Source organism: Dasypus novemcinctus, chromosome 3 (assembly GCF_030445035.2).
Source record: "Dasypus novemcinctus isolate mDasNov1 chromosome 3, mDasNov1.1.hap2, whole genome shotgun sequence".
Taxonomy (NCBI): Eukaryota; Metazoa; Chordata; class Mammalia; order Cingulata; family Dasypodidae; genus Dasypus; species Dasypus novemcinctus.
The window spans coordinates 113267561-113287770 of NC_080675.1; the positions used below are offsets into that span (position 1 = coordinate 113267561).

Below are 20210 nucleotides of genomic sequence, written 5' to 3' on the forward strand. Positions count from 1 at the left end.
TGAATGTGGCTTGTCGTTCCGGAAAGGAAGCAGCTTATACCAGGAAGAGAGGCTAAAGAATGGTGACTCCAGGAGCACGGAGCAGCTGCAAATCAGCTGAGCGATCCGGCAGGAATGCAGGGGACACTCAGAGACACAAGTAGAGAGGGCCCCAGGAGACGGGGGCTACAGCTGGGGCGGCAGCCAAGGGAGGTGCTTCTTTTGGCAAAGGAGAGGTGCTGCCGTACAAGCTCTCTGGCAGGAAGACAGAGGCTGCTGAGGAGAACTAAAAGAAGGGCTAGAAGGCTCATCCCTTGCTCGGCTGTCACCCTTTGGGGCCTCCCTGCCCCTCGCCCTGCCAGGCAGGGTCAGTCACCCTCCCTCCAAGCGCCCACGGCACTGAGTCCACGCCTCAGTCAGCACATGCCTCACTGCTCTGTGACCTCGGTGCCTCCCTTTGCTCCAGGCTGGGGGCTCCCCAGCCCTGGCCTGGGGGGTGCTGAGTAAATGTAGACTGAATGAAGCAAAATGGTGGTGGACTCCGAAGGCTGACCTGCTGGGCCCCAAGGCCAGACCAGAAACCACTCACTGTGAAGCAAGTGGAATGTGCACATTGTGACTTACTTCCTGTCCAAGGTACCAATAGATCTGGAGCCTTGCTACCGTGGGTCGGGGTGGCCAGGTTCAGCTGACGTGAGTGGGCTCAAAGCAGAAGATGAGACAGAGCGTCCAAGCCTGCTTTTTAGTCCTAGCAATGTCACTAACGGATTAGGTGACCCTGGGAAAATTACTTATCCTAGCTTGTCCTTCTAAAATTAAGGAGTCTGGAAAGACTTTGGTTCCCAAACCTGGCTGTTCATTAGAATCACACACACACACATGCACACATACATGTGTACTTACACACATGAATGCACACATGTACAATGCACACATGCACACACCCCTGAATCAGAAGCTCTGGGGCAGGGCCTGGGGATCTCCAAGGGTTAAAGCTCCCAGGTGCTTCTGATGATCAGCCAGGTTTTAACGTCACTGGGATCAACTCTGGGGGCACTTACAGCATTAGAGGATGACAATTTCACGAAATGTACACAGAGTTTTTAAAGAACCGTTTTTTTCTTATAGCTCTCCTTGGGGGAGTCATGTGTTCCTCTCTTAAAAGACGTGACAGAGCTGGCTACACTGGTTGATGGTGGTCAGCAGATCACCAGGCACCCCCATCAGACAGCACATCTAGGGTGCTGCAAGGCTCTGCCACGTGGTGGGGAGCCAGGAGGCAGGGGGTGGCTGCCTCAGGCACAGCCCAGAATCCATGGGTTAGGCTGAGCCAACCTTCCTCCCCGGGCTCCTCCATTCCCAGGGGTGGTCTCGGGTTCCAGGCACAGGGTGACTGATTCGCGGTGGCATCTCAGCACCCCCGTGGGCCCCACCAATGCCGCCTCTCTCCAGGCCCAGCTGGCGACATCCCCAACCTCCTAACGTAAGCATTACAGCGTCTGTGGATTCAGTGCCTAGATCCTTTTCTGCAAGCCCTGTCACACCGAATCCTTGTATGCACCCAAGGAAGGATTCTTATTAGCTCCATTTTACAGATTTGGGAACCGTTTTGGAATGGTTAAGATTGTAGAGCCAGGAGCCAGAACTGAAACAGGGCTACGGACCCCTGAGGCTTCGCTCTAAACGCAGCTCGTGTTCCACTCCCCAAGGCTCTGGAAAGGCCGCCTGGCCCCCACACTCCACTTTCCCTTGGAGAGGAGAGAGTGGGAGCAGCCCCAGCCTGCGGCTGCCCCCAGGCAATCTCCCGGCTTACCTTGGCCAGTCTGGCTCTCTTGATGAGGTCGTTGAGTTTGCGCACTGCCGCCTTCTGTGGAAGGCTCTGGATGTCTCTGAAGAGGTCCTGAGCCTCGGCCTCGAAGAGCCTGCGGTTGTCCGTGTTCTGCAGGGGCTGCGCCCAGAAGGAGCCAATGTAGACGCGCAGCACCTCGGGCGTGTTGATGACCTTGCCCAGGGACCACATGAGGGCCCCGTAGACACGCATCAGCTGCTGCGTGTCCACCTGGTCGGCCTTGTTCAGCACCACGCGGATCTTGTCGTCCTGGCCCCGGAAAGCCTTGATGGCCTCTGAAAACTCGTCCGAGATGTCCAGTTTGTGAGCATCGAAGAGCAGGATGATCCTGTCGACGCGCTCGGCAAACCACTGCAGGACCTGGCAGAAGTCGTACCCTGGGGGGAAGGAAGAGGCTGTCAGGGAGGCCTCCTGCAGCGGGAGATGCGTTTATCAGGAGAGCTCCGGAAAGCGCCTCACTCTCCAGCAGCTGCTGGGGAGAGAGCCCAGGAACCAGCTCAAAGCTGGGGGCAGTGGAGGCCTCATGACCCGAAGACCCGAAGACCATTTCAATGGGGGCCCCAGAGCTGGATACCTGGGGATCCCCGGAGCACTTCCATGGGAATAAATAGGCAAAAAAGGAGCTTATGGTGACCTTGATTGAGCACTGCTTACTTACATATGTGTAATTTTATTTCATCCTTATGAGTCTCTCATTTTACCTAGAACCGTCCTTTTGATCGATGGCAAAATTAATCAACAGTCCATTAAACCACAGAGCTCTCGCTTCTGCCAAAGTCTCACTTTTTTTGCGCCAGAGATGCATGCAGAAGGAAGAAAACCTGAAAGCCAGTTCTAATCCCATGGGGAGTTCCATAAATATAACAAAAAAGTGTCAACTTCTCTTAACCCAACTTTTTAGAGTCTTAAGGGGTCACAAGTTGTCCTGGCCAAAGTTGTGGTCAATGTTTATCATTGCGACTATTTATATCTTAAGTATGTTATAAATATTTTTAAAATTTATGTCTCACAGCCAATCTGTAAAATGGTTTCTTGCCAATATCTTTTAAAAAATGGCCAGGTCCACAACAAATTGTTTAGTTGCTTTGGCCACTTGCCAACACTCTCCAACTCAAGCAGCTAGACAAACACTCCTGTTGGCCTGTGGTCAGGGCTTTGAGGTGCTTCCCCAGGGAGGCAAATTCCCATGAAAAGCAAACAAGAGGAGGCTGATTCTAAAGTTTATTTTTAATCTCAGTCTGATTAGCTGTGGAATCAGAGCCTTAATCCAGTCTAACCTTGAGCCCAAATGAGATGTCACCTCTTCTCACTCCTATTCTAGTGCTCTCCCTGCTTTTTTAAATTATGAGAACTTTTAAAAAACACTTATAAAAGTACAGGAAAAAAATGCCGATGTACCCAACACATAACTTTAATAAATTTTGACATTTGGCCATGTTTGCTTCAGAAGTTTAAAAAACTAAGTCTAGTTTTTTAATATAATAAATACGAGGGAATGAACTAGATTTTCACATGTTGAAGTAGATAAATCTAAAAAAAAAATCAAGTATAATTCAGTTTTCAGAAGGACATGTGCAGTATGATAACATTCAAGTAAAATGTTAAAACAATACTCAACAGTCCATGGATGCATACTATAGCAAAAATATAAAACCTCAACGTCAATTTTAGGATATGGTTGGCTCTGGGGATGGAGGGCAAGTGGGATCTAAGGTAGATCAGAAAGTGCTGAGAGGAGAATGCTCTATTAGGTGAAAATAAAGGGGGTCGATGGACTAAAGTTCCCATGAGTTTGAAGAACAGGTGTACAGGGAGAAACTGAATGAGCAAACAGGAAACGTTTTTTAAAAAGATAACAAACATTCAGAAAAGCTGAAGGCCCCTGGGTGCCCCTCCCTGAGCCTTTTGAGAGGAAACCGCCGCCCTGGATGTGATGTATGCCCTCACCAGGTCACACTTTTCACTTCTCCACTGTCTCACTGTGGTGTACCCTGACTCCTTGGGGATTAGGAGGGCAGAGGTGGTTCTCGGAATGCGGGCCAGAGTTTCTTTTCATAGCTGTTAACAGCCAGTTTATAAGAGAGGTAAATCAAAGGCCTATGGCATGGGTCACTCAGTAGTATGCAAAGATTTAGAGTCAAAATTCCATGCTGGGTTCTGGCCCTGCAGAGGAAACAGTCATTTTCATTTGAGACTGGCTTGTGTGCCGAAGAGCCCCAGCTCACGGGCAGCAGCTCCTCGGTAGGAAAATGAAGGTGGTGTGCTCTGGGTGCAGGACAGATGCTTTGGGCCCATCCACCAGGAAGACCTGCAAGCGGACTTGCTTTTCCAGTGGGGGTGATGGACTTGTCACTCTGTCCCGACTATGTCTCACTCCTCCTCCTGTGAGACCAGCATCAGGTATCTGAAGGCTCAGAAATGGATTAAAGGAAACGCTGTGCTGGGAGGCACACTGGGGTGGATGTGAGTTGTTCTATGTGGAACAGTCCTCCTGTTTGGGGTCCATTGTGAGCCACAGAAGCTGAGGTTTGCCGGGCTGGGGTACTGGCAGGTGACTTAGAATCAGACTATCAGCAATTCCCACCAGAGTGGAAAAATTAGAGTTTACGCATGCTGGCAGTGGCTGAGTTGACAGTCCAGTGGTGGCAGCTTCCGAAGTGTTTTCTGAGCCTAGTTCTCCAACTTTCCCATTAATTCTTTTTCTTCTGGAGGTACCAGGGATTGAACCCAGGATCTTGTACATGGGAAGCAGGCGCTCAACCACTGAGCCGCATCCACTCCCCAATGAGAGTTGTTTTTTCATTTGTTAGTTTTGTTTTCAGAAGGCATCAAAGTCGAACCCAGGACCTCGTACATGAGAAGCAGGTGCTCAACTACTTGAGCTTCATCCACTCCCCCATTAATTCTGTGAATACTTGGACCTTACCCAGATCCCACCCCCCTATGCTTAAGTTGGCCACACTCAGCTTCTTTGGTTTGCTACCAAGACCCATGACTAGTAAATCATTTTTTCTCCCGCGTTTCAATATTTCTGAAATCTGGATGCCTCTTACAACGAATGCCAAAGGAAACTACACTCCCAGGCAGAGAAGTCAGTTGGAACACAGATGCTGCGGCCAGTGCACGTGCAGAGTCAGCCATGCAGAGGCAGCTGTTGGCCGCGGTTGTCACCACGTGTTTCAACTTTAAGCTAAATTTGGGTTCCGGATAGTTACTTTAAATGTCTTAAAAGGATTTCACTCCAATGCTACAGTGAATAAAATGTTATTGGGAACAGAGCTGCAGATGTAAGTTTACTCTAGGTGAAGCCAATCTTCATCTCTGGAGGGATGACCCCACGTCTCTATTTTCTTGATTTAGAGTAACAACGATAGCGTAACATGAAGTACAGGCAGATAAAGCTGTTTTCTTTTGTCATTGACTGGTGTAAAAGCTTGGCCTGCTGAGCATCAGCCTGCGCCATCAAAAGTGCAGAAGTCACCAAGGGTCTCAGAAGAGAGCAAAGGACTATCAGTCAGGAGAGGCTGGCATGCTCAGTTCTACCAGGAAGGACTCAGGCAACAAATGTTGCTAGACCAAAAGATCCCAGCTGAGCTTTAGGAAACGATTTGCCATTCGATGATGCCTTTTTTAGTTAAGAAGAACATCTAAAAATCTAACTAAGTAGTAAAACTTGAAATTCTTCAGTATGTGTGAGGATCAGGGACCTCGGTGAATTAAAAGCAGCCGGCCATGGCAAGGCGAAGCATCGCTGCCGAAGGAAGGACCTCGCGATCACCGATTCTCAGAGTGTGGTCTCACATCAGAACCAAAGAAGGTGCTGGCTTTAGACTCCCAGGCCCCTCCCCAGAACCACTGAAAGAGAATCCCAAGGGCTGGACTTGGTGATCTGCATTTCATAAGCTCCCCCAGGTAGCTGTGATGCATGGTCAAGTTTGAGAACCACCCACTTTAGACTGAATATCAAGGTAAGTGGTTGTACAGATATGTTTACACTCTTGTTGGTTAGCAAAGCAAAACAAAATATTTAAAGTAGAGTTTCCTTTCACTCTAAAAAGTAACCAATAGATGGCTAGACGGCGTATTGTAGAAATGAAGAAACAGAATTCAAATACACTTTGGAGATGGGTTTCAACATTCATGAAAGCTCTCCTGCTTATGCTGAGCCCTGGCCCTTGGCAAGACTTTCCCCAATGGCTTAGGGCCTAGAAGTCTAGCCCAGATCCAAAGCTGATGTGGCTCAATGGTTGAGTGCTGGCTTCCCATACACAAGGTCCTGGGTTTGATTCCCAGCCCTGGTACCTCAAAAAAAAAGGGTGGTGGGGTGGTGGTGGTTTACTGCCCACTCTAATTACAGTATGAATTCTTCAATCTCAGGACCATGTCTTCCTCATAGTCACACAAGACAGTGGTTAACAGCATGGGTTTTAGACTTAGACTGCCCGGGCTCCATCCCTTACTAGTTCTGGGACCTTGGACAAGTTACTGAGCCTCTCATTTTTCTCATCTGCAAAATGGTGCAAATAATGGTAATATCCACATACCTCATGGGCTGCAGAGTCAATATATATGAAGCATTTAGAATTGTTTTCGCACTTAGAAAGCTCTCTAAAATGTTCCCCACTGGTTATTCTTATTTAAATCTTAGTACCCAGTCCTGTTTACAGTGGGAGTGCAATTAATATTTGTTGAAGTCTGGCTGGGAGAAGTACAGTCTGGAGCCATGAAATGAAGCAAAATTAATTAGTGTAAAGACAACAGGGCAATCATGCTTGAGCCAAGTGAGAGAACAGAAGATACTGACTGAGCAGAAAACCGATCATATTTTAGAAATGGAGCCAGCAACTCAGATGCCCAGGGTTCTTTCTTCTCGTTTGTGAAATGGACAGAGTTCTACCAGATGGCTTTAACGATCCTGGGACAATCCTAAAACAATCTATGATTCTAATCACAGACACTCCCTGACTTAGGAAGGTCCTGCGCATACCAATCAGTGCTGGCTGGGATTACACGGGGTACACATTTGTACTCAGTAGGAGGAGAATAATGAATCCTCCTAGAGGCTCTGTTACAAATAGCACCAGAAGTCGAAGATAGGCTTAGCGGGTCTGTGCACTGAAACACTGCTCAAAACAAGGCTGGAAATCGGTGCTGTTTCATTTGGCCGCCCTTGTTTTTAAAATGCTGAGTTGGTTTTGGTAGGGTCCGTGTGGCTCAGCTCTGACAGAGCTCTGTTCACAGATGTGTGCATCCACCACCTCCGGCCACTCCTACATGCACAGCTCTGTCTCACCCTTTGAGACCAAACTCTGTGTCCACTCAGAAGCCACTGCCAGCTTTCCTGGGCTCCCACAGGGGGCGTACAGCTTCCCCAGAGGACTGGAATGTGTAGCGTCTCCCCACCCAGCCTGGACATGGCGAGGGCGGCGGCCTTCCTTAGCCCGCTCTCCACAGCTTCCAGAACGGTGCTGACCAAGAGCAGGCCTCAGTAAGTGCTTCCTGAAGGACACTTTCTATGGAAAAATGTGTTCAAAATCTCCGTAACTGGCTTTAAACAATCTTTTGGAACATGTCCCTTCTGGAAATTAGGAATACAGTGAACACCTTGGAATTTATAACAAGACCCTTCAAATACAAAAGTCAAAAATTAATGAATAGTTATCATATGCCCAGGCAGTACTTGGAACTGTCACTGAAGGACACAGTTCTTTAAAACTAAGGTTGCTAGCTTGATCCCTACTAGCCCGAAATGGTAAACAACCCGAATATTCCTCAACAGATAACTGGATAAATAATATGTGGCTCATCTATGCAGTGGAAAACCACTCAGCTACAAAAAAGAATGAGGTTCTAACCATGCAACAACATGGATCAATCTCAGAAACATTACGCTGAGTGAAATCAGCCAGACGCCAAAGAGGATGTGCTGTATGATTCCACTTATATTAAATTCTAGAACAGGCAGAACTAAGCTAGAGGGGCAGAAAGCACATCTGTGGTTGCCAGTGCTGGGGATGGAGCTGCGGACTGACTCTAAGCAGCACCAGAACGGAACGGAATCTAGAGCCTGGCTTCTCTATCTTGATGTGGGTGGTTACAGAGTGTCTAAATTTGTCAAAATTCATCAAGCCATATGATTAAAATAGGTACATTTTAGTTCATGTAAATTATGCTGCAATACAATGGATAAATTAAAATTAAATAAAGAAGGATTAATGGACAGAAGGAAGGAGGAAAGGAAGAAAGGGAGGGAGGAAGGAAGGAAATACTGCTAAATTTAAATGCATTTAAAGACATCCATCTCCACAAACTGCTGGATGGACCAAGAAGTTGAAATTTGTTCTTCCAGGGAACCATGCAACTAATGGAGTTGGATTTAGCTAAAGAAGAGCCCTTGCTCCCCTCGCGGTGGAGGCGCGTGGGGCAGCCATGCTCCAGTTTAGGAGTATTGGCTCCTGAGGGCAGCCTCCAACGTGGCCTGGAGCCCACGCAAATCTGGGTGTGCGCACGCACAACCACATGTGGGGGTGTACATACGCACCGATGGGGGGGCAGGGGTCAACATAATAGGACTGTCCCAAGGTGCCAAATATCCATAACTATTTTTAAATTTATTTATTCAATTGTAGGAAATTTAATTCTGTAAGCTCTTCCAATGGCACTTTTATTAGTTTGGAATAAAACAGTCCAAAGGTTTAAAAATATAATTTCTATCTTTGCAAAAGGACCCAGGGGCAATACAGATGTGGGAGCTGGAAAAGAGAATTTGTCCTATGGAAGATCCCAGCCTGGCATCCCGCGCCCTGGCTCCTGGTTCTGGGAACAAAGGAAGGAAGGGGCCCCTTCCACCCAATCAGAGGCTTCCCGTCCCAGCCCCTGTGGGAACCGCAGCCCTCCATCCTGGCTGGAGAGAAAAGACCCTCCGGGAAATGGTATCTGGGTTGCAACAGTTGCTCTCTGGCTCAGGTAAATACAGGATGGGAGTCCCTGAGGAAGCAGATTGGCCAGTCTATTTTTAATAGAGCAACAATAAAACATGCTTAAGTGTCTTCACAGAGCCAAGTTTCTAGTCACACGAGTTTTAGGCTACCCACAGCCCGGGTCTGCTCCCACCCTCCCTCTTTGGCCAGGGCGCCCCCTTCCCCTCCTGGAGTCAGCAGCCCCCGTCCATGTCTTACCTCAGCACTTACAGGCTGGTGTGCTATATAAACACTGCCTCTCTCCCAGAGGTCCCCTGTGGGTCGTGTTCCTCTTTTGTCCCCAGTCCAGTGTTCAGCCCAAGGTAGGTGTTGAGTGAGTGCTGACTGGGGCCCCTAACTGTCCTTCTTGTCCCCAGGCTCCTTCTTTTCCAATTCAGCCCTTAAATGACCACTCACCACCTAGCTCCTTAGAACTCAGAGACAATCTCCAAAAATCCTGAGTGCCCCTGATTACTTCTAGAATAAATTTTGCAGAACAAATTCTCCAATACCAGGTCCCACCTGACTTATGCAGCCTTTTCTTCATAGTCTCTTGCTAAGCCCCAGCCTTCCCCATAACTTCCACTGGGCTCTTGGCTGCTTCCCAAGAGCATCCTTCACCTTCCTTTGCCCAGACTTTTGTCTTCTGCCTGGAATGCCCTTTCCTCTCCTCCACCTCCAACCACCCATTCCTCTGGGTCACTTCCCTCCAGGAAGCCTTTGACCACAGGGTGGAACTGAATTCCCCTGCCTGTTTCCTCCTGATAGGGTAGGTTCTTGGCCACAGCCCACCCACCAGAGTAGATTACAAGCAGCCCGAGAGCAGGGGCCAAGCCTTAATTATGTTTGTAGCCCAAAGCCCAGTGCAGACGCTTTACACCATGTCAGTCAGGTTCCCTGGGGTGTATTTTTATAGCACAAATGAGTTTTCTGTCACTATATTAATAATCCATACAATAGGTTTATGCAGTGATCAGAAGACAGAAGCTCTAGGGGAACAGAGACTGTCTAATTCTGTTCCCACTGCATACCTACCAGAATGGAGTAGGTGTCCAATAAATTTGGTTTAATTAATTAAACTGACTTGAACAAGAAGTGTAACCGATTTTTAGCAAGTTAGAAGGTCTGGTTGCTTAAAAAGCGATATGAATTTCCAAAAAAGAGATTCTCACTAATTATAAGGAAGTGTAAATCATCTCCAAATAAATACAAAATATCTGGACTACTCAGGTATTATATATATACATATATATATATATATTAAAAAACAGTCACTTCAGTTAACCATAGCAGCTACTTCATTAATCATGTGCAAGGAGTCCTTGCATTGTTTCCAGGCTGAGTTTATTTTGCAACTGGAAAAGGCTGTTTCTGAATTTTTTTATTGGGGTTGGATGCAAAATAATGGCTAAAAGTAAAAAATTTCAGCAAGTATTTACTGAGTTTTTACTACATTCCTGTACTGTGTCAACAGCTTTACATTGATATCTCATTTTATCTTTGCAACAACCCCTGAAGCAGGTGCCGTTATTATCCCCGTTTTACAGGTGAGGAAACTGAAATTCAGAGAGGTTGAATAACTTGCCCAAAGTCACACAGATATTTCCCAGGATAGCTGGAGTCAAACCCAGGGACTCTGATCCCAGAGCCTGTGCTCTTAGCCACTGTGCTATATCATATATATCTCAGGATGGTAGGATTAGAGATGATTATTTTATTCTTTTGAAGATATGTAGTTTTCTAAGTGTTCTAAGACGTATATATATTATTTTTGTAATGAGATAAAAAATAAAGTGCATTGTAAAAATTCTTGGTCCATATGCTACTGTGCTAACAGTATAACAGTATTATTGAGGAGCGAGTTCGTTTTTATCTCTAACGGTGTAAACGGTGTTTACAGTGAGGGTCTGAATTTCCAGCACTTTCTAGCCAGAGGATGTGCTTGGTATGCCCACTGCCCCTTGATGAAATTCTGAGGGTAAAGCATTGTCTTTGCAACTGGGTAACCCCTTGGGGGAAGAGGGAGCCCCCAATCAGCTGCACTTTCCAGAGCAGTGGGAATGAGCTAGTGAGAGAATCAATCAGCCACTTGGCCACTTGCTCCTACTGCCCCCGCTAGCTCCTCCCCAGGAGGAAGAGTCTGGGTCTCCCTCCTCCCCAGCCGAGCCGCCGCATAGTGAGTGGGGTGTGGGGAGGGGCTGGCCGGCCGTCAGGACCTGGAGATCCATCAGAAGCTGGGGGAGGACTGCCCAGAGAACAACGCTGCTCAGGCGGTTTTCTTGAGTTCATCTCTTTTTGTGGAGGGTTCAGCGTGTTCTCAGCTCAAGTTTTCAGTGGGCTCTGGTCAGCTAGGGGAATGTGACTCATTACAATAAAACTTACTAGAGCGCCCTCTCTCACTGGTCCTGGTCTGAAGGGGGCTTGGCCACTGAGTGCAGTGAAATTTAAAGAAAAATGGAGAGCCAAATTTGTCAGTGGAATGGTCTTTGTGAGGTTTACCTTCTATCGCCCCTCGCTCCTCTCTCCCCTTCGAAAATTTCTTTTATTATTTGTTATTTATTTTTTCATTTTTCTCCCTTTTGGGATTTAGTCCAAGACCCTGTGAATTAATTTTTGTGTCTGCTTCCTTGTAAAATAAACTAATCTCAGCCTGTCCTAGGGAAGTTGTGAAGATGATGGTCCAGCAGATGCGGGACTCATGCCCTGAGCAGTGGAAACGCAGGCAAACACCAGACGGCAGGCGATTCCGGATGGGTACGAGGCCCAGCGAACAGCAGCTTCTGAGCATGTGACCAAGTAAAAGGGAAAACTGGGCTCCATACCCCCTTTTCCATCTCAGATTAAAAATTAGGTTAAGAAGCAAGTCATTTAAAGAGGACTCGGCCCTGGAATAGACAGTGATATTACACAGCAATTTAGGTCTTCGATAGAGAAGGAAGTTGGCAAAAACCTGCCAAAAAAACTCACAAGTCCTAGGGCCTGGCTCAGCCGTTTCGCTTTCCTGGGGCTCAGTCTCTACATTTATGGGATAGGTCAGATGGTCAATAAAGATTCTTACCCGGTCTTAAATTATAGCCATAGGGTGGTTCTGAATATTAAGCTTCTCTGAAACAAAGCATCAAATTCTCAGGAAAATCAATTTAGTTCAGTGTCTGTATGGTAGAGATATCAAGCAGTTGCCATAGCAGCATAAGAAGGTAAAACTGTTCAGGCGGCTACTGGAAAACTGAGCAACAAACTCAAAATGATAAAATGATTAAATAATGGGTCTCCTCTTACTATAGTCCTGCTGCTGCACTCATGTGCTTTGGCCTTCTGGGCCAATTTGAAGGTCCTTACATGTTTCCAGAGGTAACTGGTCACCCTCAAAGTTTAATTTCCTCATCATCTAATTCCAAACTCTATACTAAAAGAAATTACCAGAGGAAAAGTCACAGAATTTCAGACTTTTAAAGATGCTTAAGAGGTCACCAACTTCAACCTTCTAATATTATAAATAGTAAAATCCAGGAATCAAGTGACACACACATGGAAACTGCCTATTCCTCATTTTTTGTAGTTGGCTTAGTGTACCACAAGCACAAAGGTCTTATAAGTCTATAAATCAGACAGAGTCAGCTTGGTAAACATTTCTTACACTGAACGTTCTTGAGGCAAAAAGTCAGTGATACACTCCACCCAGCAACCGAGTTATCAGTTAAACTGTTCCTCCAGACAAACTATTACTCAGAGTTATTTCTGGGTTTACGTCATAGATGAAGAGGCAGATCAACTGGGTTCACAACTGGGTTCCTTATGAAAAAAATGACTCACTTTATTAAATTTAAAAATCTATGGAGTTAACAACAGTATTTCAAAATGGTCCAATATGCCAGAAAAGGAAACAAAAGGTTCGTAAATTTGAAAAGATGCTCAAACACACTAACAAGAAATGAAGACTAGAATTATAATGAGATACAATTTTCAGCTATCAGATTAGCAAAGATAAAGGACAAAATTTGGGATAATGCCCTGGAAACAAGCATACTGTATACAATACAATACAAATAAGTTCTCCTTCTACAAGGTATTTTGGTACCAGCTAGCACAATAAAAAGACCACATTCCCTTTGACCCAGCAATCCCACTTCCAGGAATGTATAAGAATGAACATTTACACATAACTGTGCTAACTATATAGACTTGCACTGTATGTGCAAAATTGTATTCACCATGGCACTGTTTGTCATAGCAAAAGATTAGAAACAGCCTGAATGTCACCCATCAATAGGACACCAGGGGAAGTGGCTGTGGCTCAACTGGGTTCGCGTCCAAGGGCCTCCTTGTGAAGGCAGGCTGGCCCGCGCCCATGGAGAGCTGGCACAGCAAGATGACACAACAAAGGGAGACAAGCAGACACAGAAGAACATGCAGTGAATGGACACAGAGAGCAGACAGCAAGCAAGCTGCAAGGGAGGGAATAAAAAATAAATAAATCTTTAAAAAAAAAAAGGACACCAGTTACACATTCTGGCACATCTATATGATGGAATAAGAAGGAGGCAGCTCTAAAGTGCACAGTGATTGGGAGAGAGAGGGGGAGGGGCATTTTGCCATATTTAACAATAGGGATTGATAACAACAATGGCCCCATTTTAGCAGTGCAGGTTTGAAAGCATAAATGAGCAACCTTTTAAAAATCCCTTCCTTATTTCTCTTTAGGGGTTTCTTTTTTTTTTTTTTAAAGATTTATTTATTTATTTATTTATTTATTTATTTATTTATTTATTTATTTATTTCTCTCCCCTTCCCCCCCAGTTGTCTGTTCTCTGTGTCTATTTGCTGCATGTTCTTTGTCTGCTTCTGTTGTTGTCAGCGGTACAGGAATCTTTCTTTTTGTTGCGTCATCTTGTTGTGTCAGCTCTCCGTGTATGCGGCACCATTCCTGGGCAGGCTGAACTTTGTTTTGCGCTGGGCGGCTCTCCTTATGGGGCGCACTCCTTGCGTGTGGGGCTCCCCTACGCAGGGGACATCCCTGCATGGCATGGCACTCCCTGCGCGCATCAGCACTGCGCATGGGCCAGCTCCACACGGGTCAAGGAAGCCCGGGGTTTGAACCGCGGACCTCCCATGTGGTAGACGGACGCCCTAACCACTGGGCCAAGTCCACTTCCCTACCCCCTTTCAAAGTCTTCGCTTGGGAGGATGTTGCAAGTCCCAAGCCAGCCAGTGCTCACCCAGAGGCCCTGCCCCTCACCCCCACTCTCCTGTCCTCCGCAAGGGCAGCATTCGGCTGGGTGAAATGGAGGTACAGGAAGTAGCTCAAGTCCTTTTGGTGATCATTTTTTTCTTTTACCTTGTGTGGGGGTGGCAGGTGCATGGGAGAGGGCAGGCTCAGGAGGGGGGACCCCCCACCACCCATACCCCAGGCTCTGCAGAGTGGGGGCCTCCAGCATCAGAACCCCTGGCCCCGCCCCAGATGCCCTGATTGCCCGCTGACCGCAGGCTGCTGCCTGAGAACCACAGCTCTAGTCTTCAGGGCCGCGTTCATGGCCTGGTGCCTCCACAGTGGAAGGGGAGTGGGGGACCTGAGGACAGGTATAATGGAAGAGAAATGGCAGCGACAGCCTGACGTCAAGGGAAGAAACGACTGAACCTGCAAACGAACCCAGAGACCCAGCTGCATTCTGTTGCTGCCTGGTCCCAGAGCACTGTGATAATTCTGGGTAACCCAGAGGAGGCTGCACAAGATAGCCCTTCAATGGCTTCCTGTTCCTCTCAGAATAAAACCTACGCTCGACACCAAGACAGACCCGCGCCAGCAGGCCCTCCTAGCCTCGTCGCCTCCTCTTTCTGGTCTTGCTGGTCTTGAGCACTTCCTGGACCTGCCATGGTCTTAGCTACCTCCTGACCCTAGCTGATACTGTTCCTTTTGACTGGAATGCCCTTCCTGCAACTCTCTGCAAGGCTGACAGTTTCTTCTTTACATGTGGACCTAACTGCCACCTCTCAGAGAGGCCCCCCCGACTACCCAAGTAAAGTAAATACCTGTCGCGGGACCCAGCAATTGTTTCGTGTCCTGTTTCAACTTGCATTTGCTCATGCTCCTCCCTTCTCCATGAAGGCAGGGAAGGGGTCTTCCTTGAGCTGTTAAATCTAAGCACCTAGTACCTGATGCACAGCCGGTGCTTAAGAATTATCTGCTGAAATGACTAATGACCAGGGGGCACCTGGTGGTGAACAGTGCATGGCAGACAGAAGAAAACCTTCTCCAGCCCACCCTCCTTTGAATGAGAAAGCAGGCCGATGTGTTCTGCCTTTTCCAAAGATCAAAAATCACAAGACAGAGAAATAAGAAAAATTTCAAAAATGGAGATGTGGTATATGCAGGGTTGGAAAAGGGTCAATTACATGGAAAATTGCCTTGTGTGGTATCCTCCTGCCCTGGTGCTGTCATATCTGGTGTGTAACTGGTGGCGAGTTACTTTATTTCTTTGTGCCTTGGTCTTCTCTGCTATAAAATGGGATAACAGGTCCTGCCTCCTAGGGCCCTTCTGAGGGCAAATGACTTAACAGTATTTCAAAAGCACCAAACATGAGTATTAGCTATTATTATCACTCCAAAGCTTAAGGAGCAGACCTTGTCTACAATTAATCTCTGTATCCCAATGACTGTGAAATGGTGCTTTATGTTTATGGGCTGGTCTATATGGAAAGTAAAAAAAGTGCCCTTCTGTCCACTGGAAAAAAAAACTTTTTGTTTTTAGACTTAAAAGTCTAGGTAGGTTTCAAGTTTGGGTAAAAGCAGTCCTTTCTCATGATCGATCATGCATTTACAATAATAACAAAAACTAAAAATATCTGCCAGGGCCTGACAAATGCCATTCTGAGTCATGGTGATGACGCGCTCACACTAGGGCCAGAAGCAGCAACACTTGTGGTGTGGAATTTCCCGTGGAGCAGGAGGAAAAGGAGCTATGAACGTGTTTGTCAGCAAACTTCCCTGAAACTAAAAGAAACCAGGATTTCCTGTGGAGGTCCAAGAAGCAAGAGCTACACAGGACTCACAACCCAATTTCAGACAGGCCTTAGCACTGGCCAGAGAGCAGGATCTGCCAACAAATCATCAGGGTCAGACCCCAGTCCCTGGGGATGGACACCTTTCTGTTGCTACCAAATTCAAACAAAGCCCAGAGACAGGTAATTAAGCTCAAACTATAAATATAAAAATGGCTTCAGGGAAGTGGATGTGGCTTAAGTCCTTGGGTGCCCGCCTACCACCTGGGAGGTCCCGGGTCAGTTCCCGGTGCCTCCCAAAGAAGACAAGGAAGATGGCGAGCTGACGCAACAAGATGATGAAGCAGCAAGATGACAATGAAACAAGGAAACACAATGAGAGACACAACAAGCAGGAAGCAGAGGTGGCTCAAGTGATTGGGTGCTTCCTTCCCACACGGGAGGTCCCAGGTTCAGTTCCCAGTGCCTTGTAGAAAAAAAAATGAAGACAAGCAGACAATAAGCACAAAACAACGGTGGGGGGGATGGGGGTAGTAGAAATAAATTTTTAAAAAATCTTCAAAAAAAAAATCTTCAGTATCCAAGCCTGTGGATATATGTCCTGTTCTACAGAATTGTCTGACCATGTCACACCCCCCCTGCTTTATCCCCCTCGGTGTCCCGCACTGCCTCCAGGGCTAAACCCAGTCTACCGCTCTGTGCCCACCCCCTAGGCCCCATGCTCCAGCCACGTGCACAGCTCACAACCCTACAAAGGGCCCAGAGCTCACCCACTTTTCTCTGCCTTTGAACACACTCTCTGTTGTTCTCGAGTAGAATAACAATAGAAAGAGCAGCCATAGTTGAGATGCACCAAGCAGCCAAAGTGATAGGAGCTTCACATCATCATCTTCCTAAGTCTTCACCTGTCCAATGAGGCCCTGACTTCGCTGGCCAGGGAGCTTGCCCATTTATCCTGGGAGGCCCTGATGAAGAAGAGCCCTTCATAAGGACAGACACATAGATCAATGGGATAGAATTGAGAGTCTAGAAATAATCCCTTCCAGTTACATTCCATTGTTTGTTTGTTTGTTTGTTTTTTAATGTCCTGGGGGCCAAGGATTGAACCTGGGACCTTGTATATGGGAAGCTGGTGCTCAACCACCGAGAAACATCAACTCCCTGAGTTGGTTCTTCATTTGTTTTTGCTTGTTGTTTGTTTTTGTTTTTGTTTTTTCTAGAAGGCACCAGAAACCAAACCTGGGACCTCCTATATGGGAAGCAGGCACTCAACTGCTTAAGCCACATCTGCTCCCAGTCTATTGATTTTTGACAAAGGTGCCAAGATAATTCAATGGGGAAAAAGAATTGTCTTTCAACAAATGATGCTGGGAAAATTGGATACCCACATACAAAAGAATGAAATTAGACCTCTACCTCATACTATAAACAAAAATTAACTCTAAATGGATCATAGACCTAAATGTAAGAGCTAAAACTATAAAATTCTTACAAGAAAATATAAGAGTAACTCTTCATGACTTTGGGTTAGGCAAAGTCTTCTTACATATGACACCAAATGCAGAAGCGACAGAAGAAAAAAAAATAGATAACTTTGGACATCATCAAGATGAAAACCTTTTGTGCTTTAAAGGACATAACCATCCCAGGGTCCACAGAATGGAGGAATAGAGTATGGATTAGAGTGGACTTACTGATTATTCTGGAAATAATGTGATTAGTAACGGAAGTAAATGTAGCACTGAGATGGAGAAAGTGGCCAAGGTAGCTGCTGAGGGTGGGAGTAGGAAGAAGAGATGTGATGTGGGGGCATTTTCAGGACTTGGAATTGTCCTGGGTGGTACTGCAGGGACAGTTACTGGACATTGTATGTCCTCCCATGGCCCACTGGGTGGACTGGGGGAGAGTGTAAACTATAATGTGGACCATTGACCATGTGGTACAGCAGTGCTCAGAGATGTATTCACCAAGTGCAATGAATGTCCCATGATGATGGAGGAGATTGTTGTTATGGGAGGAGTGGGGTGAGGGGGGTGGGGGGGTATATGGGGACCTCTTATTTTTTTAATGTAACATTAAAAAATAAATAAATAAAGGACACTATCAAGAAAGTGAAAAGACAACCTAAAATGGGAGAAAATTTTTGCAATTCATACATCATTAAGGCACTTATAGCTGGTATAAAGAACCATTTCAAGTCAATAACGAAAAGATAATTAAAAAATAAGCAAAGACTTGAATAGACATTTCTCCCAAAGAGAGAAAAAAAATGGTCAACGAGCACATGAAAAGAGGTTCAATTTCATTAGCCATCAGGGGAATGCAAATCAAAACCATTTGGTTGGCTATAATAAAAAACACCAACGACTATAATAAAAAGTCAGATACTAAGTGGATGTAGAGAAATTGGAACCCCTATACACTGCTGGTGGGAATGCAAAATAGGGGCAGCCACTTTGGAAAATAGTTGGCAGTTCCTTATAAGGATAAATACAGGGTTACTATATGACACAGCAACCACACCTCTAGGTATACAACCCAAGAGAAAAGAAAACATGTTCACAAAAACCTGTACACAAATGTTCATAGCAGCATTATTCATAATAGCCAAAAAGTGGAAACCCAAATGTCAATCAACTAATGAAGACATAAAATGTGATAAACCACACAATGGAATATTGTTTGGCCATATAAAGGAATGAGTACTGATCCATGCTACAACATGGATGAATCTTGAAAACATGCTAAATGAAAGAAGCCAGTCACGAAGGACCAAATATTGTATGATTCCATTGATATGAAATATATAGAACAAACATCTTCAGTGGGGCCTGAGTATCACTTGTTTTGAATTCTGGGATCCAGGATGGTGCTTAGCACATGGCAGATGCTCAATATATATGTGTATTAAGGGAAGCAGACTTGGCCCAGTGGATAGGGTGTCCGTCTACCATGTGGGAGGTCCGTGGTTCAAACCCTGGGCCTCCTTGACCCGTGTGGAGCTGGCCCATGCACAGTGCTGATGTGCACAAGGAGTGCCGTGCCATGCAGGGGTGTCCCCCACCTAGCGGAGCCCCATGCGCAAGGAGTGCGTCCCACACACAAGGAGTGTGCCCTGTAAGGAGAGCCACCCAGCGCAAAAGAAAGTGCAGCCTGCCCAGAATAGCGCCGAACACATGGAGGGCTGACGCAGCAAGATGATGCAACAAAAAGAAACACAGATTCCCGTGCCACTGACAACAGAAGTGGACAAAAAGAAGAACACGCAGCAAATGGACACAGAGAACAGACAACTGGGGCAGAGTGGAGCGGGAGGGAGGGGAGAGAAATAAAAAAAATAAATCTCCAAATGTGTATTAAATGAATAGTCTCTAGCATACTCTTAATAGTAACCATTTCTTTTTATATCATTACTTCTAAAAAAAAGTTCACACACACAGTATCTGCACATTATTTTAAAATTCTTCTACCATATTTTTAAAACTGGAACCACTGATAAGTTGCTACACAATTAATCTAAGTTTTATGTCTTTTCTACTTTGAAAGACACCTTTGAATTCAAATTTTAAAATCATCCAATCATCTTAGAGGCCCTCACAGTAGCCAAGAAAATATTAAACTTCCCTCCTGGGAAAGTCCTTCTACATTCTCAAATTAGATGACCAGAAGCTCTGGGAAGAATATATAAGTCTTGCCTAATAAAAGAAAACAGGCTAATAAGCCTAGTCTTCCATCTCAATGCTTGTACTTATGAACCTTACTCCTATAATAATGGAACTAAGCCTAATTATAATTAATGCCTAAGAGCTACTGCTTGAAAACCTCCTTGTCACTCAAATGTGGCCTGTCTCTAAGCCAAACTCAGCAAATAAACTCACTACCTTTTCCCCCAGGACATGACTCCCAGGGATGAGCCTCCCTGGCATCAAGGGATTATTACCAAGTGTTAATCAGAGATGCATTTGGTAAAAGACCCTGATCAAAAGGGAGAAATATTGAATAAAGTAGAGTTCTTATGGTCAAGAGATTTCAAAGTCATTCCAGAGGTTATGCTTATGCAGGTGTCATGCAGATTTCACTAACTGTCCCAGTAAACAAAACCTTAAACAAGAGTGCTCCCGAGGGCTCTAGGCATGTCTGGAAAGTCACATGTTCTAATGAAACCTGCACTCCCTTGGCAGACTTTACCTGGGTATATATGAAAAGCTATTTCCCCAATATAACACAGTTATACTCATTTATAAATTCCCTAGTCATGATTCATCTACTCCTTTTATTTGAATTTTTTAAAAGATTTATTTTTTATTTATTTCTCTCCCCTCCCCCCAGTTGTCTGCTCTGTGTCCATTTTATTTGAATTTATAATTGTCAATTAACCTATTGAATATATTTCTCAGAGACTTAAAGCCTTCAGATTGTTCCTATGC

The 20210-nt window shown here is 45.7% G+C and overlaps 1 protein-coding gene and 1 long non-coding RNA gene across 2 annotated transcripts in view; one reads left to right on the forward strand and one right to left on the reverse strand.

The window, feature by feature from the left end:
- EHD4 (EH domain containing 4) overlaps window positions 1–20210 on the reverse strand; it is a 77478-nt gene that overhangs the window by 21110 nt on the left and 36158 nt on the right. The window contains exon 4 of the mRNA XM_004481483.5: window positions 1793–2205. Within this exon, the coding sequence (XP_004481540.2) occupies window positions 1793–2205 (413 nt within the window). The remainder of the gene's footprint in view (window positions 1–1792; window positions 2206–20210) is intronic.
- On the forward strand, window positions 473–11861 carry LOC131277983 (uncharacterized). Its single transcript, XR_009185079.2, has 3 exons — window positions 473–615; window positions 8554–8794; window positions 11437–11861. It is a non-coding gene; the product is annotated as an uncharacterized lncRNA (long non-coding RNA).